This window comes from Episyrphus balteatus, chromosome 3, assembly GCF_945859705.1.
Source record: "Episyrphus balteatus chromosome 3, idEpiBalt1.1, whole genome shotgun sequence".
In the NCBI taxonomy this organism is placed as follows: Eukaryota; Metazoa; Arthropoda; class Insecta; order Diptera; family Syrphidae; genus Episyrphus; species Episyrphus balteatus.
Window position 1 is genome coordinate 42,644,299 of NC_079136.1, and position 25,859 is coordinate 42,670,157.

The window sequence follows — 25,859 nt, forward strand, 5'->3', positions numbered from 1 at the left end:
GTTAACATTTCTATATTGACAAAGAGTAAATAAACAAATTTATTAAGAACCATGATCACTACGGCGTGTACGTAATTTTTTAGTTTGTATTTTTATATTTTACTTGCGTTAAAAATCGAACTCGAGATAACAATCAGACATGATATTACGATGATGGAGAATGCCAAAAAAGTCCAGAAATACCAAAAAGGTCAAGAAATTCTGTCTGTCTGTGTATACCTCGAGCTAAACTACTGGAGCGATTTTCTTCAAACTTGGGGGGAGTTGTTTTTTTACTACCAAAACTAACGGTACCTGCCATATAACGAAAAGAAAATAGTTTTTTTCAGCTGTTACGATTTTGATAAAAAATTCTGTTTCTGCCATAGAACCGATTTGGTTTTTTATTTGTGAATTTAGCGTGAATGAATAGCCCAGTGAAAAAATGGTACATGTCCACTTTTTGTCAGTTACACGGCTGTTCTGATATCCGTTCGAATTCTATTTTCTCCCGTTTTCAAATTTTAGCTGTTCCGTTTTCCGTATTGGTTTTCCGTAAACATTTTGCGAATTCATAGGCGTTTCGCAAAACGAACGGACCTACAATCCGACAAATTTTTGCCCTTTTCAATCCGGGTAGCAATTTGCTACCGGAAAAAATATTCTCCAACAAAAAAGTCGAATGGAAATCAGAGCAACCGTTTTCAATCCGTACGGATTCAATTTTCGTTACCGTTTTCCAATTCGGAACAAATATAAGAACAGCCGTGTTAGTGTATGTCTTGTAGTAATTACTGAGTACTATCTGATGACATTCTTATTTTTAGAAATCTAATTTAAACCTTTGCTAAAAAATTAAATGAATGATGTGCCTTCAGTTCTTAATTGTATGGAGAACAAAATTTAAAATTCTGTTTTTCTCGGATTGAGTTAGAATGGACTCGTGCTGTTTTTCCCTTGAAATCGGCAAAATTGCTAACGAGAAAGTCAGAAATCAAGGTCCTATAGCAAATACCGTTTATTACTGTACCTACACGAATGTGTGTAATTAAAATAATAAAATGAAAAAAATAAAACAAACAAAATTCTCTTTTAAGTTTCATTTAATTGAAAACTATGTAAAAATGCATATTTAACAAGTTTCGACTTTTATTTTCTTTTTTTTTTTTTGTTCATTTTTAATTGCTAAGGACTTTGTTTTTTTCCAATAATAATTATTATATAATAATAAGAGAAGCTTCAAATTGCATTTTGACAATTTTATGTTGTATATAGATTGTAGCTTTTTTTTTTAAATTTCGTGTCTTGTCTTGTTATTTTTTTTATTCTAATATAAATTTAAAAAGTGAAATAATTGCCAATATAATATTTATTGTTACATATTTTTTAAATTTTGCCGAATCTCTAATACTTATTTTCGTTGCTATTACACAATTTTTATGTTTTTTATTTTTTGTTATTTGTTTTTTTTTTTTTTTTTTTTTTTTTTAGTTTATAACAATATGAAGAAAAATGCCCTGCAAAAATCATTTAATATTTTCTGATATAAGATATAAGATGGGGAAGATTTTTTTTTTTAAATAAAACTAATTAATAAGATTATTGCTCTTGGAGTATAAATTTTTAAAGCCTAATTTATTTATTTTTTTGTTTTTGTTTTTAATTTTAATCAAAAGAATCACATTCTTAGAATGTCCATGAAACAAGTGATGCTACTGATGGTACAGCATGAGCCCAACGTGGAATTTTCGCCAAAAGATTAGCAAATGCTGGTGTATGCTCTTTATGATATTCTGAATGGAGTGTTACCAAAGATATGTCAACAAGGGATCTTTCATGATTATCACCCGTTGTCTATGAAAATAGGAAAAAATAAGATAAATGATGAAAGAAAAATGGAACAAGTGCATACCTTTAAATCTAATGTTATATTCATGGGAGCTGATTCAAGACCATGACTAATCATAACAAAATGGGATTTTTGTTTATTGTACACTGTCGCCTCGGGAACATAATCCATTATGTTCCAATTGTCCAGCACTACAGAGTCTTTTGGACGAATTTGTAATGACAATTGATAACTTCCGATTAACAAAAAGTTCAAACGATGAATTTTCGGGGAAATCTTTTCCCTGCTAATAAGTTTGAGAGTTGCAACTTCTCGGATCAGAGGAGTTGGAGCTGGTACCCAATAGCCGCTAAGAAAAAAAAAAAAAAACATAAAATTAAACAGAGATTGTGGTAAATTATGTTGCTTTCAAACTCACCCATGATGCAATTGTCGGGATGTTAAAAATGGCAATCCACAAAATACTTCATTCTTACAGAGAATATTGAATTCATGTGGTATAGGCGTCTCGGGCATTGAGAGACTTTCTACGGTCTTACGGCAGTTACGATCCATGTCACTCATCCAGAATCCAGAGTCAGTATATCGTATGTTACCATCTTTGTCGTATAATGTACGCACTGTGTGCTGTTTGAAAACCAACATAATTTCAAATAAAAAACCAAACCCATTCAAAGAAAAAATTCTATTTACCGTTATATAATGCCTTTGAACAGCTGGAGCACCTCCCCTATCATCTCGATATGGAAATCCGTAATGTGTAAAAGAAATAAAATAAAATCTCGTAATAACGTAGACAGCAAACAGCGAAATCAATAAACTTTTGCATCTTTTTAAAAGTATAACCAGTGGAGTAACATAACTTGTTGCAAAGAATGTTAAAGATCCACAAATCATGGCAATCATTATGTCTGGGTTTTTGTGACCACCTGAACGGCCAGCAGTTGGAATAAACATACTAACGACCATATGATAGAAATGCGTTGCCCAAATTATAACAAATATTTGACCACCAAGATGGACATAGAGCCAACTGCGAACTAAAAGTAATTTAATTCGAAAATGTTATTTTTAGGGATACACTGTGAAGGGAAGATCTTACTTGAATTTTGATATCCGAGGAAACCAATTGCAAGATTTGTGAAAAGAGTTATGACTAAAGGTACAATCAAAACATATGCAGTGCGTATGCCAGCTCCTGTGAGGGCAGCAGCTAAGAGACCCCAAAACATACTTGTTCCTGTAAGTCGAGCTTGTGTTTGGAGGGCTAGGCTAAGAGGAGCCTGTTAAAAAAAATATGAAGTAATTTAGATAGAAATGTTTCAAGATTTTTAATGTTTTGTGAAGACGAATTTTTAACGCTCACTCGCTAAGAAGTTTTACCTTATTATTTCTACTCAAGACGAGATGCACAAGACACTGAAAGAAAACAGTTGCTAGACAATAAGTTGGCACACAGAGAAAAGTGTTTGAGTACCTGCAAATACAAAAAAAGAAAGAAATAAACAATAAAAAAAACCTTTTTCCCATATTTTAACATTTCTACTAACCATGCCATCGACTTTCCCATTAAATCCAAATCATATGCAATTGCATAACAAATCGCTAAACCACCAACAAAACTTATTACATTTATTAAAAATCCCAAAAATATTTCAAATCGCAGATGTTTCTTGTTAATTCCTTTACAAAAAGATAAAATATTAGTTTTTTTCGATAAATTGTTGTAACACACTTCACCTCTTGTAGCTCTCGATAGAAATAAATATGGAAGCAATACAGCCAATGTTACCACGACATAATTGAATATATTAGCAAAATCCATCGAATATGATATAAATGTAAATCCAAGAATATCAAAAAATACTTCATCACCTGGAGGAAGTTTCTGAAAGTAAATTATTAATTCTTCATTGTAATTTTTGTTATTTTTATAATAACAAACTCAATCTTACATCAGAATTTCCCAATTCCTCCCAATTGACAATGAATTTTGTCAATTCCAAAATATTATCACCCGTGTGTTGAAGTACGCTTCGTGATACATAATCAATATGATCGTATTTCGTGTGATATCTGTATCCGTTGATGACATGTGCAAAATCTAGTCCAGGAATTTTACCAAAATCTCGAAATATACGAAAATCTGTATCCGATGGAATTAGACCAGAATGGAAAACTTCTTCAGCAGCAGATTGAGCATTTGGGTATGGAATTGCTCGGCCATACATCTAAAAGAGTAATAAAATTTATTAGAAAATTTATTTGGTAGATTATGCAAAATTGATAAATGATACCTTAACCAACCATGGTGTGTTTGGACCAGTTTGGAAGAGAACTTCCTTTCCTCCGGATCCAGCTGATTCAAGATTTATAAATGCTGTGGAAAGAATTGATAAGCACAATCAAAGAAAAGGTAAGTTTTTAAGTAATCCTATTGTTTAATTATAAAAGAATCATGTTCCTGTTCAAAGGACTTAATTTTTTTTTAACCCGTAAGAATATGCAAAAACAAAATGACAAAGAAAGGAAAACATTGATGCTTTCGTTGTTTTAAAAACAATTTTTAGTCTTTTTTTACAATTCTTATAAAATTAATGACAAAATTTAAGTTTTTTTTGTTTTATTAATGCTATAAGAACATCCTAAACGACTTAAACGATAAGAGCAAGTTCGTGCGACCCATTTGTGCATTTTATTTGTTTAACAAAAGAAAACAAATCCTAATAAAAAAAATGTATTTAAAAAAAAAATGTTACACATACACCACAGTGTACGTTTGAGTTTAAACCTTTGAAAATAAATACAAAATGAAAATAATTAGAATTAATGATAATGATACAACAGAAACAACGCTATTTATTAGTTCCTTAAAAGTGAACTTAGTTAAAATATATTTAAATTAGGTGACACAGTAAAACAATACATTGTAAATGTATATTATAAACATTTTATATACATATTTAAGAAATTCGTACATCGTTCGATGGATTTTCCCGATCACTGTATGTTATAGTTTTAACTTACATTTGACTTCTTTAGCCCATTTATGCTGTGTAATAAATCCATGTGAAGCCTTCAGTCCAACCTCTTCAGCTCCATTGAAAAGAAAGATAATTGAGTGCTTATTAAGCATACTTCCTCTCGAAAGAACTCGTAGAATTTCCAACATAACAACACAACTTCCTGCATCGTCACTTGCACCTAAAAATTTAAATTTTCAATAAAAGTTTGGCAAAATCTTAAAAATTCCATTACTTACCCGGACTTCCTGGAACTGAATCAAAATGACAATTAATCAATAGCGAATGATTTCCTTTCGTAGAACTCTCGCCATGAAGTTTAACAACAACATTTTGCACATTTCTATAAACCGTCGTCATTCCATAAGGTTTGAAATCCACCCAAAATGCACCACTAACAACCTTGAAGAGTATAAATTAGGTACAGGTTTAAATTCTAGTAAAGCTAGGTATACACGATTGCAAGATCTTCTAATACTGGCCGAACTTACAAAAGTCCTCCAATAGCAACCAATTAGGTGCCACATGGCAATTTTCTACCAAGTGAAAAATTGTCTGTTGATACGGTAGGATCATTTTATCCAAAAATTAGATAAATAATTGGGAGATAATCAGCTGATATCTGCCGCCAATTTTTTTTATCCAATTAAAAATTGTTTGTTTACATGGTTGGAAAAATATGGAAACCAAAAAATTGGTAGATTATTTGGAAGACAATTTTCTTAACAGATGAAAATATGGAAAAATATGGAAACCAAAAAATTGGTAGATTATTTGGAAGACAATTTTCTTAACAGATGACGGAGAATACAAAACTTTATTAAGAATTTGAATTGAGACAGAAATAAAATCGTATGGGAGAGCGTCTATTCCCCTTCGTTTAACTTGTAAAAAAAATATTAAACATTTTACAATGACATGCTATACCTTTAGGCAAACACAATAAATGTTTCCTTTATATTATTTGTAAATAAATCTGCTTTTAGGAATAGTGCTTGAAAAATTTATTTTGAATTTCAAAATCTTGAAAAAAATTTAATTTTATGTAATTGAGTATTACCTAAGGCTGTTTTCAATTCTTTCATAAGTTTTTAGTCAAGAACAGAAAACCGTATGCGAAAATGTTTTGTCGTTTTCACGAAACTAAAGAAAAAAAAAAACAAAATTCCTTTTTACATTTTCTCTCAATAACTAATGAAAAATTACACTAGCCAACAATTTTCAACTTCTTAAAATTTTCCAAAAGGATTTGTATCAAATTTTATAGACTTGGGTTTAGTAAGCTCAAAAATCATATTGGTTTCTTTCTAGCAGCTTTAGTTTTTGAAATATTTAATTTTTCATATTTGGGGGAATATTCATACGAATTTTTAAGTTTTCCATATTTTGAGCTTTTATTAAAATTTTGCAGAAAATTTTATATTAAACTTAATGTATTTGGAGTCAGTAAACCTTAAAATCACATTCATTCATTTATTTATAGGAGCTCTATTTTAAGAAATATTTTAGTTTTTCGCATTTTGTCGGAAGTTTCGTACTAATTTTAAATTTATGCTTATTTCAACTGTTTATTAACATTTTCCACAATTTTTTTATCGAAACTAATGCATTGGGTTCACTAACAGTAAAAATCAAACTGGTTGCTTTCTAGGAGCTCAATTTTTCATATTTTCATTTTTCAAATTTTGGGGGTAATTTTATACTATTTTTTTTAGATTACAAGCGTATTTAAAGTTTTGATGGAAAAATTTATTTCGAATGTAATAATTAAAATAAAAATACAAACAAAATGTTTTAAATAAAGAAAAAAAAATTTTATGAATTTTTATGCCTTTTCATGTATGAATAATTTAAAAACTAGAGCTGCTAGAAAAAAACTAATGCTGTTTTCGGAATCACCACCCTAAATTTAGTAAGAAATGATAAACAACGGTGTGGAAAATGCTCGTGTGTTGGGCAGTGTTATTATCCAATTTAAAATTGGACATTGCTTTTGATAAGAACATCATCCAATGACCAAGTAGTCAACAATCGTCCAATTATTTGACAGTTAGAAAAATCGTGTGTTTAGATTCAGTGGCGTAGATAGGGGGGGATCAGGGGGATATATCCCCCCCATTGGGATCGATAATTGTGCAGTATAAACAGTCATGAATAAATAAGTTGAAGAAACGCACTTTGAAAAAAACGCTATGGATTTCGAGTTCTTGATTAGCTTAAAGGTTATAAATATGGTTTACCAACTTTCGTTGCCATTAAGTCGGTGTTTCAAAGAGTGAATTTAGACTTGGTCCAAGCAATGGAGCTCGCTAAAGATTTAAGGGATCAACTAAAAATTAAACGGGCAGAAGATGACTCATTTTCGAAAGTTTTTTGTATATGGGAAAAAATTAGCTGAAATCCTTGACATAGGCGTTAAACATAAGAGAATAGTGAAGCGACAAAAGAATCGTTCGAACCCTTCGGTTCAAAGTACAGTAAAGAATATTTTCGTGTTCTTTTTCTCGATTTCTATGTAATGGGCCTTGGAGAAAAATGTACAAACCATGAAAACACACTAGAAGGGTTTCCGGTTCTTTCTAAGGATTCTTCGTCTGAAAAAGACAAAGCAGCTAAAAAATTTAATGAAACTGTTGAGTTTTACCAAAAACTAGACCACATAAAATAGAACAAAAACAATAAGATTTCCTTATAGTTTTCATCCAAGAAGGAAATATTATTTAAACAATCGGGATTTCCTAATTGTTTTACCGACTTCCAAAAAGGAGGAGTTATTCAATTCGTCTGTACTTTTTTTTTTGTGTTTGTCACCTCATAACTTTGGACCGAGTGAACCAATTTTGATAATTCTTTTTGTAGGTATTGAAAAGCTGGTGTCTGTTCAGTACTATTAGAAAAACCATAAAACCCAGTTTTGATCCATGGAAGTCGGTTTTGTTTTTTTTAATAAAAAAAATACGATCATGTACGGGATCACCTATTCCAACTTACTATAGAAATATTGGTCACAATTTTTGTTCTAGTGCCAAGTTGGAAAAAATATGAAATTTTTACAAAAAATTTTGAAAGATTTTGTACATGAAAATAATAAGAAATCTCTATGGAAAAACCTTATTAATTGTTGATATTAATAAGGTTTCTTCATAAAACAGTTCAATAAGGAAATCTGTTGGTATTTAGGTGGTCCTGGTCATATTTTTCTCTGTGTGAAGAATTAAAAACCCAGAAAAGATATTTGATCAGAAGAAAAAATACTTCCTCTATAAACTCATTGAAAGCGCTCGAAAGCTGCACCGAAAAAAGTTGTCCTGGTATTTATATTTTATTAAAAATATTAGCTACACTGCTGGTTTCTACGTCAACTACCGAAAGAACTTTCTCCAATTTAAAGAGAGTAAAAACAATACAAAGAAGCATTATTAAAACTTAAAAAATTTGCGAACTAGATCTATACCCCCCCCTTAGCAAAAAGCTATCTACGCCACTGGTTTAGATGAGTTCATACGTCAGCCAATTTTTTGATAGAAAATTGGCAAAAGATTGGCTGCCAATTTGTACTTGCTCTATAGGGCAAGTATCGGTTACGTGTAGAAAACAAAATCGAGGTTTTAATCAAAACCAACATTACGATGATGGAAAAGATAAAAAAGTGGTTTTCGTCAGGCCGTCTGTGTCGGTCTGTCTCTGTGCGCCCATCTGTACATCGAGCTAAGGCCTAAACGGATGAATGGATTTGCTTGAAACTTGGTACAGATGATTTTTACGTAATTCCCTTGACCCTTTTTGTTTTTATTTTTTTAATATCTTCTTTTTAACGCATATCTCCCATATAACGTTTCCGAGGTTTTCTCAAAAACAGCTCTAACGATTTCGATTAAATTTGGTGTACGTAATACTCTTATTGATTCTAACAAAACTGCGATTTTAGTTTTTCTCAAAAAATTCGGAGAACGGGAATATGGCGTTGCCTGCCGTTTTTCCAAAAATTGACATATTTTTTAAGTTCATAAATTTCATCAAAGCATAAGTCAATTTTATTCAAAATTTACAGACATCTTTTTGAAGTGTCAAATATAAAAAACAAAGGTTTTTTTTTTAAGTTTTTGAAAAAAAAAATTTTTCTAACTTTCAATTTTGTTGAACTACAAAAGCAAGTACGTGCAACCCAGTCGTGCATTTTATTTGAAAATTGATTGGGAAAAACCGGCCAATATTGGAAGATCTTGCAATCGTATATACCTAGCTTATGAATAATCAAAACCTACCTGAACATCCAATTCAATTCTCTGATTTCTATTAGCCATTTGCTTAATATAAGATATTTCTCTTCTCAAGAAATCAACAGCTAAAACTTCATTGCTATATGCTCCAGTCGGACGTGGTCCGAAACTAGTAAGAATCTTCAAATCTTTCCATGCTCTCTCGGCAATAAAGGAATTCGGTTGTTGCATTAGTTGCGAGTTCCCTAAACCTCTTGGAAGATTCTCCAAGTAATTGTATCTGCTAACAGCTCCTAAAGCTAGAATTCCAATGATGACAACAACACCCCATATCTCAGAAATATGATGAACACTTCGTTTGTTATAAGCTGCAAAGAATTATTTATGATTAAATCGATAGAACTTTAGTTTGCTTCTTATCGAAAGTGACTGTCATTTACCAGCTTCGAATATATTAACCCCTTTGTCTCGACGACAGTCCTATTTTTTTGTTTGGATTGATAGCAAATTAAACAAATCTGTTGTTAACTGTCTTATCTTTTTAACTTATAAATAATACCGTTACCTTGTATGCTCCATCAAGAACTCGCATATTTTCCAAAGAATATCAAGAATTCTTTCTATACTAATCAATAACTTTGTCGAAACCAGATAAGATTAAAACAGAAAAAAAAGAGTTTGGAGGCGACTTGTATAATGAGTCTATGGCTTCATTTGTCTAGTTAATAACAAGTTCATAATTTTGGAAGAATTGTTTTATAGTTATAAATTATAATTTGCTTTTTTTAATATGATTTATTATCTTTTTTTTTAAACACAAAAATAGAGCCGGCAATATTTTGCGAATGCAGATATATGATGCACATGCGAAAAAATCGACAACGATTTTGACGTTTTGAAATATGACAGCTGTTTGACAACAAAAAAAAATATTGGTAAACAAAATGGAATGAAATGGTATTTGAAATGAATTTGCAACAGGGATGTTAGTTTGTGGAAACAGGAAAAGGAAGTGTTGTTGATTTTCAAATGTCGTTAAAATTTGAATGTGTGGTACATTTAGCTTTATTTGAGTGTTTTCCATGTGGGGAACTTAAAATTTTGTTGGGCCAACATTAACTGTATTTGGAATAATGGCTATATAGAATAATACAGCAAAACCTTTATAAAGTTATGTGAATATAAAACAGCTATTAAATGTGTATTTAAATGGGTAGTAGTACCTGCATCTGATATTTAAAAAAAATCTACTCTGCGAGAAAATAAAATAAGTAAATGCTTCTTTTTGTTTTACTACCTATACTATCCATAATCTCGTTAAGGCCGTAACTACAAAATTTTCGATCTTGATTTTTTTTTACATATATTTGGAGTTAGGGCATCGTCTCTGATTTATTCTCATTTATTTTTTTTTTTGCCTAGGTCTTTACATAAGTCAGAAAATTCCAAATATTTTTGAAATTTTTAAAATTTTTATATGCAAATTGAGGTATTTGATTTTGTGTTTTCGTCTATAACTCAGAAGTATAAAAATGTAGTTAGGGCCTTTACTAGATTATAGGCAGTATAAGGCTTCAATAAAATCCACCATAGTACAGGAAAGATAGACTTTTTCGTGGAACGAAATATAGGACGGCTGAATTTTTCAAATCTGAAAGAGTTATATTAGAAAAGCTTAAGTCCTGGTTTTCGGGACGCCACCCCTTTGGCGAAATCCGCCATTTTGGAAAACGCGAATCGCTCTATATCTTCAAAACTATTTGTCCTAGAGAAATGGTTATTAGACCAAAGTTCTTGGAAATTTAATTATCCTTTTCTTTGTAATACATTATTATTCTGAGCGGGCAATAGTTTTGAGGTTATGTTGTTTTTATTTATTTTTTTTCGGTTTTTTTAAGATTTAAACATTCCCGGTATTAGTTACATAATTTTTTAAACAGTTAAAGTTATAGACCATCAAATTTCCAATAATTTGATATATTTTTGAATGTCATGCGATGTATGAGTCGAAAGTTATTGATCATAAAACTATAGTCTAAGTACAGGAAAATTAGTAAAAAAAAACAGGCATTTTGTGGAACGAAATATAGGGAGGCTGATTTTTTCAAATCTGAAAGAAGGGTATTAGAAAAGCTTAAGTTCTGGTTCTCGGGACGCCAACCACCAGGCGAAATCCACCATTTTGAAAACTTGAATTGGTCTATATCTGCTATACTATTGACTTGACCGAATAAGTTACTCAACCAAAGTTGCAGGCAATATAAATATCTTTTCTTGTACATGCACTGTTTTTCAGCGAGGACAACACTTTTGAGGTTATGTTGTTTTATTTTATTTTTTTTCGGTTTTTAATGTTTCTCAGTCTCTATGGAAACATAATGTTTAGCATCATAAAAGTTGGATTTTGACTTAAAGCAAAATATGTGTACCACAATATTCTAAGTTAACCGTTACCCACCTTAATAACTCCTCTCATATCATTTGTTTCTTGTTTTTACGTTACATAAAAGATTTAGCCTTTTTTTCATATCTTATGCAAAAACATATTAGTAGGTATATTTTTTGAAAATATTGAAAGGGATTGCTCTTAAAATTCCGTATCTTTGGTTTAAAAATATAATCTTCAAAATTATACCAAATTAATATAAATTTGATGTTCTACAACTTTATTCATGCTAAAAAATTATGTTTCTATCATAGATGCTGAGAAAAATTAAAAAAACCGAAAAAATAAAACAACATAACCTCAAAAGTGTTGTCCTCGTTGAAAAACAGTGAATGCACAAGAAAAGATATTTATATTACCTACAACTTTGGTTAAGTAACTTATTCGGCCAAACCAATAGTTTAGTAGATATAGACCAATTCGCGTTTTTCAAAATGGCGGATTTCACCATGGGATTGGCGTCCCGAGAACCAGGACTTAAGCTTTTTTCCAACCTTTATTTCAGATTTTTAAAAATAAGCCTCCCTATATTTCGTTTCACACAATTTCGTTTTTTATTTACTAACTTTCCTGTACTTAGACTATAGTTTTATGATCAATAACTTTCGACTCATACATCGCATGACTTTCAAAAATATACCAAATTATTGGAAATTTGATGGTCTATAACTTTAACTGTTTAAAAAATTATGTTACTATTACCGGGAATGTTTAAATCTTAAAAAAACCGAAAAAAAAATAAATTAAAACAACATAACCACAAAAATATTGCCCGCTAAGAATAATAATGTATAATAAAGAGAAAGATAATTAAATTTCCAAGAACTTTTTTCTGATAACCATTTCTCTAGGACAAATAGTTTTGAAGATATAGAGCGATTCGCGTTTTCCAAAATGGCGGATTTCGCCAGGGGGGTGGCGTCCCGAAAACCAGGACTTAAGCTTTTCTAATACCCCTCTTTCAGATTTGAAAAATTCAGCCGTCCTATATTTCGTTCCACAATATGCCTGTTTTTTAACTAACTTTCCTGTACTACCAGTTAAAATTTTGTTTTGCTATTTTGAATAACTTAAACTTATGTTTTGAGCAAAATATTCACTAATGTTTTCAAAATGAAACAATGCATGATGTTAAATTTTATTTAGAAATCTAATCTATATAAATCGTCGGTTCAAAGGAAAAACTCACTAATTAACAAAATCGATAATTTGATTCAAACACAATTTTCGGTCTTAAAGCTTAGTACGCAGCTAAAGCGAAACGAAAAAAATTCGATAACGAAATCTTGAACGAAATTAAATATGTTTCGTCGGCCTCATGTAAGGAAACCTCGTAACTCCCAAAATCAAAATTTTGCAGGAGAGACGAAAGAGTAGAAAGACTACAGAGTAGTTGATGAGTAACGTGCTGTGCAAAATTTGAATTTAAGTCTATTTAGAGTTTTCGGAATGACTTCAAATTTTCTGGGTTGCTCCGCTGACATATTTTCTAAAAAATGGCATTCAAAAGTCATTTTCGAAAAAAGGTGGAGTTACGAGGTTTCCTTATGAGACCGACCGGCGGTTTTGTTTTTGCTTTAAAACTTATTTTCTGATGTTTTTTCATGAATTTTTTTATTTGTATTTTTATTATTTTTACTTTTCTATAATACCCGATGGTATTTTTTCGTTTACATGTCCGCTGTTGACTTTGGAGACTTCAAAATGTTTCGTTTTGCTTCAGCTGCGTTCTAGGCTTAAAATTTCAATTTTGTGAATGTAGATACTGAATTGGTTTTTATACATTGCACGTAATTAAGCATTGGGATTATGGTGTCTTCTTAATTTTTAGTAAAAACCATTCAATGAAGTAGATTTTACACTTTTTTATACATTTTTCTTCAAAATTCTTCCGTGCGCTTAGTTGTCACAAAATGTGTAGTAGGTGAAAAAGAAAATGTGTTTTTTTTGGAGGAGCATAACTCGGCTGAAATTCTTGTATCAAATTTTGTGATCTAATCAAGCCTGTGGTTTCGATGGCAACGGTTAATAAGCGAATAGAAAGATTGAGGCCGGTATTCTTAAGAACGCTGAATCCGAAAAACTCCGAAATTTTAATTTATAAGTGCTTGAAGAATACCAAATATAATAGACGGAAGCAAACGGAAGCCAGAGTGTCAAATATAAACAAAGTGTTTCTTTCCGTTCTGTCAAATGGAAAGAAAGTGAAACACGCAGTTCGCAGTCGGATTCTTCCGTAAAGTGCGATATGGATCGATCGCACTTTACATTCAAAAATAAAAATGAACAAAACTTAGAGTTTCGCAATTGAGACGTTCAGAATAATAGTGGGTCAAGTCCACTTCTTTATAAGTTGGATGTTTTAAGGTCTTAAAAATTCAAGGTTTCGTAATTTTTGAGGTATCGATCTATTGATCAGTGAAACATTAATTTGTTTCTAAAGTTCCGTTGGTTCCTGAGAAAAAGCTTATCAAAGTTCAAAATAATGTACAAATTTCAAATGGACTTCACCCATTATTATTCCGAACGCCTAACATTTCCATAAAACGCAGTGCTCTCTAATTCGGCTATTACCTATATTTGTGTGGAGTTAACACTGGCGACCATATTAAATTGTGGATGATACATACCCTTTACAAACAGCAACATAGAACAACCTTAGCACGTTTCATGCATTTGCAAAAATGGACCAAATAATATAAATTTAAACTTCAGAATTCTATTTACAAACATGTGCTCATCACCCATATTATAGGGTAACACACTAACATAATTCTTTATTCTGGGTTGGTTATGAAAATTATCCTTAAATATAAAATCTTCTTTTTTTGATCTTAATTCTAAAAAAAAATAAAAAAGACTAAGCCTCTGTACAAAACATTATACAATTTTTATAGTATTTAAATCTAGATTCTTTATTTTTATATATGATTCTCTTAAACAGTCTTATTTGTTTATTATAGTTTTTTTTTTGTTTTTATATCCTTAATTTCTTAAACTAATGTCCTGAAAAAAATTATAGGAATCCGCACTTATTTTTATACTCATATAAAATATATGTACAACATACAAAATTATTAATTTATTCATATTTTAAATGACTTAAAACTTGCATTTCTCAAGAAATGTGTTAAATTTGTTTTGTTTTTAATTATCAACAAATTCGTGCCGAAGAAAATGATCTTAAAATCGATCGATTAAATAAATATAAAATATATTTAGCACAAAATATATAAATCTATAGAAATTGATATGATAGTAACGTTTTTTTCTTATTTAACGATTACTCGTGGTGTAAGGCACATTGAAAAAGTATCCGGTGGAACTGCAACACATGCGGGATAAGTTCTGATTGAATTGACATCTCTGCATGAAATGTCATATTTTTGTAAAATGTTAGCAATCATCACGAAACCAAAACCTTTTACAAGATTTTGTCCAATGCATGTCCGTTTGCCAATACTGAAGGGCAAAAAATGTGGAATGTTCTTACGTAGTTGATACTTTATTGGCATCTCATTATTTGACACTTGATTTGTCTTAGATTGATGGGATTGTACAGGAACTGGTTCAATGAATCTTTCAGGAAGAAATTTTTCTGGTTCATTCCAATAACGTTCACTTGTGTTTAATTCGTAGTTATTAACAAATACGATTGTTCCTTTTGTCACACCATAACCAGCAATTGCAACATCCTCAGTCGCAACATGAGGTACAATTGGCGAAGAGCAATAACGAAGAACTTCAAAAATCGTAGCAACTGTATATGGCATATTTTCCATATCCATCAAAGTGACTTTTCTATTCTCACTTCCGGCTATTAAATCGACTTCATTTTGAATTTTTCGAGCAACTTCTGGATTACGAAGAATATAAGCCAAAGCAAGTGTTACCAAATTTCCAACAGCCGAATGACCACCAATAAAATCTTCCAACATAAATATAATAGTTTCTCTCTCAACATCACCATCTTCAGCCAAAACTTTCAATAAAGCATCAGTAAAATCAACTTCCGGTTGATCAACATCAATATGACGTTCACGTTCATTGATAATTCGTTCTAAAATAAATTTACGAATCATTGTCGACCAGTTGACTATTTTTTTCATATGTCCCGAATAGAATGGTACAAGCCAGGGTAGAAAATCAACAGCATATCCTTGGTTGATTTCCCAAAAGATCTCATCGAATGATCTAACTATTCCTTGGAATTTCTCATCGTCATAATCAAATCGAATTGAACACATGTATTTTATGAATAAATTGGCACAAGTTTGTTGAATTAGGGGCTTGAGTTGGTAATCTTCACCTGGAACGATGATCTTTTCCAATCGACCCATGAATTCTTCCATTTCAAAGCAGCCAACTTCACTCATTTTCGAGTAATAAGCAGAAGCGTCCCGTGGTGAACAATGTTTGCGGGCTAAGTTACGACGTTTTTGTTGTAACTGTGACCAATCGCATAAGGCAAGAGCTGCAAATAAAAAAAAACATAATTTGAAGCATTTGTGATATTCGGATTAATGATTTATTATGCATATGGTGAGAAATCTGTCAGAAATTACAAAACATCACAAGAACAACTGTCAACTTACAAAAGTCGGCAGCCCTGTCAAAATTATAGATCTGAAACCTTACTTAACAGGTTGACAGCACTGGTTTGGTTTGTACCTATTTATAATTGGACCTGTTCAAAGTCTTGCTCTATTTAATTTTTTTTAAATACACTCCTGCTCAAATTTAACGCACATCATATTTATTTTACAAAAAAGTCCTACTATTACTTTATCTCACAGTATCGTGGTTATTTTCTCAAATAAGACAGGAGTTAGCTTAAATTGAAGGTATGGAATAAAATGTTTGTGGGGAAGATTTGGAGAGGTATGCTGAAGTCTATCTGTCAACCCGCGAACCTTTTAGAGATGAGTCATAAATTTTCATGGAGTAAACTCTGCCTCACAACACCTACGGAGTTAGTGAGATCTCCTAGACCTAATTTAAGTACCCAAAGATACTTGGCTGATATTCTCGAACAGCATGCGGTTCCAATCACCCCTAGATTTGGTCCACAAATCAGTCTGATGGACGATAATGCATGCTAGAGTGGTTTGAGAATATCTTCATGATTAAAATATGCCACCTTTGAATTGACCACACAGATATCCGGATGTTAATTCAATAGAACATGTCTAGGAAATGTTGAAAAAAATGCATTTGCGGCCGAAATTAACCTCCAAGCATTCTTGATTAACAGAAAACTGCAGTGAAAGAAAAGTTACAACAAAACCTTCAAAACTTAATTCGTGGAATGAATAGACGACTCCAAATTACCATATGCGCTAGAGGAGACAATGCCAAGTATTGAATAAAATTATTGGAAAGAACTGTCACGCGTTTCCATTTTTTTAAATTTTTTTTCTTAAAAAACAAAAATTATTTTAATATCAGTTTTCAGACCTTGAATTGCTAAATTTGGTTTATCTTTTTTTTGGTTAATAATACTGTTGCAATTTAGCATTTTTCTGACTTGCTAAACAATAAGCAAACACAAAAAAATACAACAAATAATTTTAAAGCCATTTCAAACAAGATGCAGGGGTATAACTAAAGAAAAAAAAAGTGTGCGTTAATTTTGAGCAGGAGTGTATTAGGTTTGTTTGTTGACTCAAACGTTGTAAACCGTTGTACAAAGTTGTAATACGTTTTTCCAGTTCTTCTGAAAAGAAGAAGAAAAGTTGAAAAGAGAGGGAAATCAAGAGAGCGAAAAACTCATTTCCATTGAAAATCTTAAAATTAATTTGCTCATGAGTACTTTACTAGCGATTTTAAATCGAACGCAGTTTCAATGAAATCAATGCAATTTTCATCTACTCGGGCATAAAAGATGTAGTTATAGATAATGTACTAGATCAGCTAGACGGAGGTGGTAACCCTACTAACAATTTTGCTTCTATAATGCTTTACAGAAGCAACAATTGCATCTGTATAGCTTTATAGAACCAAAATTGTTTGTCGGTAAACTACTATTTTACTAGCGATTTTCATTGGAACACCCTTTCATTGCAATGCGCAATTCCCAACAACTCGAGCAGAAGAGTATGACTGTATTTAGAAATAAACGTACTAGATTATTTTACTCATAAGTAGTTGTACTGTACTAGATCTAGATCTAATGAGTAGTCTACTGCCTTCAAATACTTGTTGTGCCACAGATTTTGAAGATGCTTTTTAAAATTTTAAAACATGCATCCGCAGTAAAATAAAAAATAAAAGCTTGAGTTGAATACTTGAAAAGACAAAAGACTGTATTGCTATTAGTTTTCTATTAAATTTTAAAACTCTCACTGTTTTATTCCACCTGTTGGCTTATGTTAGTAATTGGCACTTTTTCTCTTAAAAAAAAAATAAACAAACAAAAAATGAAGACAAAAAAATGCCTTCATTTAATGTTTTCACCTATTTTACGTAAAAATGAAACAAATTAAAACCTCAATATATCCAATTTCATATTCACTACGCATAATCTGATATACCTTTTATGTACGTACATATAAAGACATAATGTATTAAGATACTGATATAAAGCAAATGCTCAGATATCTTTAACACATGTTTATTTTTGTTTATATTCCAGACATATAAAGATAGAAAGTGTAACAGAAATTACCTACTTGCGTCAACCGGCATCGATTGTTTTGTTTTTTTTTCTAGGGATGAGCTTGCAGAAAAAAAATATTCAAAGAAAAAAAGGAACAAAAAAAAACAGAAATAAGAACATTTAACATTGAAATTCGTAACAAGATCCACGAATTTATTCGACCTAACTTTTGCGTCGTTTAATTATGTATGCGCTTAACTTGTAGGTGCGAAACAATAAAATTTATTTTTTATTCATTTATACAAATCAACTTACGTTGATTTCCAGACAGTGTCCCATTTAAAATTCCACTGAAATTGAATTATACTCAATGAATTGTTGGGAGATGATAAGCAAGCATCAAAAGTAAGGTATAATAAATAAGAACCCTTCTTATAGAGGTGTTATATAAAAATACACATATTAGCATTGACAGATCACGCTTAAATGTCAAATGAAACCAAATTTATAATAATGTCCAGCACTTGTTATTGATACATCCGTTCCGAAGTGCGAAAGAGCTTCAGTACCAATCCATTTCATTTATTAAGTAGGTATGGGGCAAAAGAAGTGCTACTCAAGGACGCGAAGCCTACACAATCTGCATTACAAATTATGTCTCTTCTGTCAAAGAGTAAAGTACCAGACTATATGCTTGTGCTGTCAGAGACATCAAAGATGCGCACTAATTTTGCATATAAATCGACGACGACAACGACGACGCGCCTACAGAAAATTGCATTCAAATGCAATATGCAACGCATTGCGCAAACGTAACGTTTTTGTTGTCTTATTTTTCTGCTGCACTCGAGCTCAGTGCTTCTCTGACCACTTAATTCCTCCTGCACTCTTCCATAATTGGATTAAATGCGGTTTTGATCGATAAACAAAAATGACCTTGAATTGTTGTTTTTGTTGCGCTGCAGGCAAAATGTAAACTCGGTTAAGTGGAACGATAAGGTCTCTGGCTCTCTGTGAACAAGTCAGTTTCACTTGCTTCTCCGAGGGATTCCACGCGCACATTCATTCATATTCTTGTAAAGTAGCCATTATAGCTGATAAAACAACACTCCAAAACTCACTCTTCACACACTTTGACGAGTAATGAATTCAAGTTGCCCATATATAAACATACTTTACCTACCCATTCGCACGCACAATGCAGTGGTAATTGCATTGTACGCATGCATAATAAACCTGATTGGGTACAACACCACTTCTTGTTGCGATTATCTATTTCCTTTCTTTATGGCGGTGGTGGCGACCCTGAACTTGAAAAATTTGTTGTTGTTGTTGTCTCATGTCGTCTGGCGTTTTATATATTGAAAGATGTAATTGGTATAAGGAATTCGATAATGTTTTTGTTTTTATGCTTTAATATCAACTTCCGGTCGGTAAGAAAAGTGGTCTGTGTAGTTTTTCTTTTTGATAAGAGAAAACGATCTTCTTAAGTGAAAGAGCTCAAGAGTCAAGAGTAAATTTAGTTGCTCGCGAGGCAACTCGTTGCAATTTGTATTTGCAATCTCTATAAGAAAAGCTATTATGGATTTCTTTTCAAAATACTAACATATTTCGGAACTTGGCAGTGACTATTATCTATTAAATTGTATCATTACCGTTATTACAGGAAAAAAGGAAGAGCCTTTAACAAGAAATTTTTTTGAAAGAGTGTATCAAAATGAAAGAATAAAACTGTAAAAAGTTGGTCATGATTATACCAACTTATAATTTTGTTACTATAAAGCTTCACAGCTTTAAAACAACAGAAGCATCTTTAAAGCTTTATAGAAGTAAAATTGTTAGTCGTGTTCCAATACTTATGATTATGGTCCATTAACATATCCGAAAAACTGCACACATAAATGTCATATAATCTGTCATAATTTGTAGCGTTTTGTCGAAGTTTGCTCCGTTCCTTTGGAGATGGTACACTACTCAAGAGTAGTTGATCTATATATTTATTACAAGAAAACAACATTCTGTTATCTGTTCTACTAGAATTGATTTCGCTTGAAAGTGCTTTTCCAGTACTATAAAGTTATTACATTGCCACCTCCCAAAGGGACAGGGGTGTTATATTTCTTTTCCGGCATTTTTGTATCAGAGTGAAAGTTTACTTTTTGAGAGAAGATGTCAAAACGACATTTCCCTATTTTAGCGTTTCTTCAGAGGTGTTAGACTACTCTAAAATAGATGACAAAGTATAATTTTTTCAATTTTAAAGGGAAACAAACGACCAAATGGTGGCTTACATATTATGGAAAATGCAACAACTGAAAATATTCAGAGCTCAGCTCAGATCAGACTTATCTCAGCTAAAATAATTTTTAAGGCTTCTCTTACAAGTTCATGTAGGCACCTCTTATATTTTTAATTGCAAAAGTAATGAAATTAAGTGAGTTAGCATTAGTTTTAAAAAATACATAAATGTAGTTTTAAATGTTTTTTTTTTAGATTTGAAGATTTTGTCTTAATATATACGAGTGCAAGTTCAAAATGGTTGAATTTACTTGATTTTAAAACTACCGGACATGCATACAAAAAGAACTATAAAACAATAACTGTGCAAAGTTCTCTAACTTGCAAATCGAGAGTAACCGCGAATCGAAACAAATTTCATTTGAATCAAAAACAACATTAAATTAAAGGTTTTTTCTTCCGGGAACGCATGTTTTGGGATTGATTTAGATTGAACTACTGCTAAGTACTTAAAGCTGCTTTGAATAGCAAAAGTATTTCAAAGTAGTTTTAAGTAGGTACTAAGCACTCAAAGCAGTAGATATAAATGTTCCCAAAGGAACGCAGCTATTTTCGAATTCATAATCAGAAGCCTTTCAGTATGGCTAAATATAAAAAAAACCTTTTCCGATATGCATAAAACGGTTTTTTTTTATAGAAATTCGTTTTTGAATAACGAAATAAAGTAATATTTTATTTGCTTGACTACTACTTTAATTCAACTACGCATAATTTAGATCCCTACAGTCGTTTTGAAGACATCTCCACGATTTCGGGGGCCATTCGTCTATGAAAAGTACATTTTTGAACCGATAAATGACGGCTATACTGAACATTTAAGCGTGAATCTTTTTCATATAACTATAACAACTTCGAGTTATTAAAAATAATTCGGACCTCGAAATTGAAGTATTTAGAAGAATCCAATTAAAAAGTTAATAACTTTTTATTATTAAAAAGTTAAATTGACCTCAACTCCATATGCGTTTCGCCCAGGTATGACAGTGGGCTCATCAGTTAGATGCTGTCATACCCTTACTAAGACGCAAAATTTTGGTCCATGAATACAGACACTTATAAAAATCACAACCTGAATAGACTGTGAATTTTAATATTTTATTATTTTATTATTTTTTTCACTTTGTTTATTTAGAAGAATCTATGGTGTTATATGAAGAATAATTTACCTACCAAGTAAGGTTTAAGACTTGTACCCAGATTGAGCTAAATTTTAGCTGACATTTTGTATGTCCATTTTTTTACATTTTTTTTGTGCGCTTTATTGCAAATTGCAGTTGAAAACAAAATAGAAGCTTGGCAAAATTTTAGACAGATAGATATAGGCTTTAAGCTTGAATTATTTTTTAATTATAATGCATAATTTTCTTATCAGTCTAATAACATTTTATTCTATGCGAACTTATATATTCTGAATCTTAGAAACTTCAATAATCCAAATATCTGTTGCACAATTTTAAACTTATAATAGCAAAGCATTTCCGGGTTTTTGAACTTGAAAAAAATATGTGTTATCAGAAGTTATAAAAATCTAACGCCAGTTTTCAACCTTAAGCTGAGCATCGCGTCACCTAGTTGTGAGTGTGACACTTATCACCAAAAAATTGACTGTGGTTTATCACAAAAAATCATAAAGTGCCGATTACATCGAAGGGCAACCACACACATCAAACAAACTTCACCGAACTAAACTTTATCACTTTTAAATATTTATTTTTTCTTTTATATTATATTTCACTTACAATTATTTCGATTGCCTCCGAATAGTTTATGAAATCGTAAAAAGTCAGGTCGTCCACCAAAATATTTTCCATTCTGATTAAGCACCTCGCGAATAAGTTCCAAATTATTAACCACCAAACAGCGTGTAGTGCCCAAAGTCAGTGTATAAACATCACCAAATTGCTTAGCTAATTCGGTGAATCCTTGGAATGGCACTTCATATTGTCCTAACAACGCTAAATTGCCCAAAATTGGCCATGGCATTGGCCCTGGTGCTTGTTTCAATACCATTGTTTTTGTGGTGACGCTGGGCACTTTGTTATTATGTAGGTCAATAATTGTTTTATTAGCAATATTGAGCGATTTTTTATTAGGTTGTTGGATTTTGGTTATATGAACTTTTCGAATACACTCGTACACAAGACGAAGATATAAATATAAAAAGATTACAAGAATTGTTCCTGTAAGGACAACGGTTAGGAGAAAACCCATTTTGGATAAGTCACTGTTTTTATAAAGTTTTTCACTATTTAATTTTTATTGCACAAGCAAGTATTTTTTAAAAATTTTTCTTTAAGGATTTAATTGATCCTTATTTATCATCAAAAATACACAAAATATCAATTTGTTCAAATCCCGAGAATTATTTATTTTCTCTCTGTGTTAAGCAGAGTTTGAATTAGGATGATATCGCAACATGAACTGAGCGCTTTTTAATATCGTCGTTTGCTTTTATATTCAACACATCCGAATGCCACCAGTCCATAGAAGATACAACCGACTACGGTGCGTGTCTTGTCTCTTATGTTTCGGTTACGATTTTTCTTTTAACCACAGTTTGCTTTTGCTTTGTTGAAAAACCAAACCCCTGGACTGGACATGAATCTTAATCCAAACAGAAAGAGCACACAGCAACATCAGAGGTAGATAGAGGCATCAGAGAGGTGGTAGAATCTCAAGTTGGATGTTAGTTTTAAATTTGGTTTCTTCAGGTAAGTTGTTTCATTACGAGAAAGAAGGTAAGAGTGATAATGGGGAATTCAGTGTCTGATTCTCTGGATACATGTTGATAACTTGGGATAGGGCAGATATAACCGTGTGTTATCATTGAGGTGAGTTATAATAAAAATTATTATGTTTTCTCTTGTTACAACTCCATTAAATGTGAAAAGTTTGACTTTTAAAAAACAAATGCGTTATTACAACAATATTAGATTTTAAGAGAAAAGAGATCAACTATCAGGTATAATGCATATTTTCCGACTCTTAACTTTTGTTTGTGAAATGTAAAAAAAAAATATTTTATATAGGATTTTTAAAAAAACCGGTTTTGTTTTCTGAGAGTTTCTGAGAGTTTTCCTTATATCATAAATTTGTTAATCGAAATAGCTATTGAAAGCAAAAACCAAAGTCTAAGGTGCATAGGTATTTATAGATTTATCGTTTTCTTTAACTAATCAATCTCAGATATTAGAGAATTTTCTGGAATAAAGTGATGAAATGATTAAACCAATGTTTTCATAAATAAGTAATACTATGTTTCCACCTACGCTAAATCCGAGATCCGAGTCGATTTAGAATAAATCTCGAGATTTATTTTAAATCTACTTCGCTTTATCTTAGATTTGGGTTCAGATACCCTAAATCTAAGAAGTTTACCTACTTTCAATCCGAGATTAAGAATAAAACTCGAGATTTATGCTAAATCTACTTAGCTAAATCTCGGATTTAGCGTAGGTGAAAACGTAGTATAAAAGTGATGAATTTTGTATGTGAAATTCAGATAAGGTTAGTAAATATTTGTATAATGTAGATATCTGAGATCTCAGAAACCTGAACTGGCCCAATTCTACCCGTTAAACTACACAGTACACATAATAAGGTAATATATTCCGGAAAATTTCAAAATTTGTTTGTCAAAAAATGAGCACCAATCTGTCAGGCCGGCCTTTAATTTTTATATTTCAATCGCAGTTAGAAGGAAATTTGTTTTTTGTTTTTGTTTTAATTTATAAAATGTCATTTAAAAAAAATTATAATTTGAAAAATAACAAATTTTCTTCGTGTTTCGTCTCGGAAAATGGTAAATAATTGTTAAAAATTTAGTTGTGTGCGTTTTTCGTCGGTAATTTAAACAATTAAGAATTACGTTAGCTGACATTGGTCGCCAAATTGTCATGTTTTGACAATTTGGCGACCAATGTCAGTTCGGAATATATTACCTTTTTATGTGTACTGTGGTTAAACTATAAGTTTAAAAATGAAAAAAAAAGTAAGGAAACAGATCATCAGAAGATTTGACATTTCATCTAAAAAAATACAGCCCGATCGATAGATCTGTTCCGCTATGCATTTAATTAGGCTTTTTTTTTTTTAATAGCACGAAGAATATTTTCTCAGAAAGAAAAATAATCAAAAAAATGTTGGAAACAAAGTTTGAACAATATAATTTCATATATTTATGCATCTTTTTCTAAAATTTGAACACTCACAAATTTACAGATTTGTTTCTTTTTGAAGTGTCAAAATTTTTTTTTTTTAATATTTTGAACTTCACCTTTGCCATAAGGTTTTTTTCGGCTAAAAGTACATACAGGAACATTTCACCATAGCAAATTCTTGAGGTTTTACTTCTTTTGACGCGTTATATCTACACGATTAAAAATAGCTGTGTTTGGAAATATACCTACATACATATGTACTACTGCTTAGTACCTAAAGTTGCTTTGAACTACTTTTTCAATATATCAAAAGTAGTTCAAAGTAGTTTTAAGTACTAAGCAGTAGATAATGTTCCCAAAGGAACGCAACTATTAACATTTAAGCGGCCATTGTTTCCAATTGACACGTAGAGATTAGGGTTTGTTTGTTTTCCGTACTAAATTAAGCGGCCATTCTTTCCAATTGACACGTAGAGATTAGGGTTTGTTTGTTTTCCGTACTAAATTAATTCGGTTTGTAAACCCTTTCCTTTTCTCAAATGTTTCTTTTTTCGCTCAGAGCACAAGAAAAAACAATTATCTCGCATTGTTGCTATTTTCAATGTTAATCTACTTGGATTTTAAAAACTTCTTAAATATATTAAACACAAGCAATATCAACAGTGTGTGCAACAAACACACCTATTTATTTGTCAAATTCGGTTAGAACAAATTCGATAGTTAAATATAAAAAGTCTAATTCAATAAAACATTTTGGAAACGACCATTTCTGATCTGACCATACACAATTTACTGATACCTATGCTGCAAGAAAAAAACCTATCATACATAATTCAAACAAAATTAAAACCGTTTCCTCAAATTAAATTTAAATATTGAACAATTTTCCTCCAATACAAATTTCTTCTTTCCATGCCAATAAATAATTTGAAAATAAAAAAAAATATCAGACACAAGTGCAAAAGGTAGCTGTAGTTTAAATAGCAACTTGAACACCAGAGAGGCATGGGGATGTAGCTCAGTGGTAGAGCGCTCGCTTCGCATGTGAGAAGTCCCGGGTTCAAACCCCGGCATCTCCAGTGACACCAATCTATGGGGTTGTTTCTTTTTTTAATTTTTTTTTTTATTTTTTGTTATTATTTTCTCATTATTAATATCGGTGTCCTAATTTTGGGTCAGTTTAGTTGAAGAGTTTTTTCTTTTTAAATAAGAATTACAATTTGCAATATGAATGTTATGAACTTGTGCAATGAGAAATGATATGGTATCTGATAGATGCTTATGCA

The 25,859-nt window shown here is 31.3% G+C and overlaps 2 protein-coding genes, 1 long non-coding RNA gene and 1 other non-coding gene across 4 annotated transcripts; 2 read left to right on the forward strand and 2 right to left on the reverse strand.

Annotated features, from left to right (window-relative positions):
- Window positions 1-1,566: 1,566 nt before the first annotated feature.
- Window positions 1,567-9,938, reverse strand: LOC129915661 (endoplasmic reticulum metallopeptidase 1-like). Its single transcript, XM_055995313.1, has 15 exons — window positions 9,637-9,938; window positions 9,512-9,551; window positions 9,117-9,439; window positions 5,091-5,253; window positions 4,856-5,032; window positions 4,126-4,208; window positions 3,784-4,059; window positions 3,569-3,716; window positions 3,379-3,511; window positions 3,212-3,305; window positions 2,931-3,111; window positions 2,522-2,868; window positions 2,247-2,455; window positions 1,892-2,177; window positions 1,567-1,833 (listed from the first exon to the last, which is right to left on the reverse strand). Exons 1-15 carry the CDS (start codon window positions 9,661-9,663, stop codon window positions 1,666-1,668), a joined length of 2,655 nt encoding a protein of 884 aa, XP_055851288.1. The 5' UTR covers window positions 9,664-9,938; the 3' UTR covers window positions 1,567-1,665.
- LOC129915676 (uncharacterized) lies at window positions 3,921-19,557 on the forward strand. Its single transcript, XR_008772349.1, has 3 exons — window positions 3,921-4,035; window positions 4,101-4,244; window positions 18,152-19,557. It is a non-coding gene; the product is annotated as an uncharacterized LOC129915676 (long non-coding RNA).
- Window positions 14,689-23,042, reverse strand: LOC129915666 (cytochrome P450 307a1-like). The gene is made up of 2 exons (XM_055995319.1): window positions 22,153-23,042; window positions 14,689-15,991 (listed from the first exon to the last, which is right to left on the reverse strand). Exons 1-2 carry the CDS (start codon window positions 22,622-22,624, stop codon window positions 14,790-14,792), a joined length of 1,674 nt encoding a protein of 557 aa, XP_055851294.1. The 5' UTR covers window positions 22,625-23,042; the 3' UTR covers window positions 14,689-14,789.
- Window positions 23,043-25,580: 2,538 nt separating this feature from the next.
- Window positions 25,581-25,652, forward strand: Trnaa-cgc (transfer RNA alanine (anticodon CGC)). The gene has a single exon. It is a non-coding gene; the product is annotated as a tRNA-Ala (tRNA).
- The last annotated feature ends 207 nt before the right edge of the window (window positions 25,653-25,859 follow it).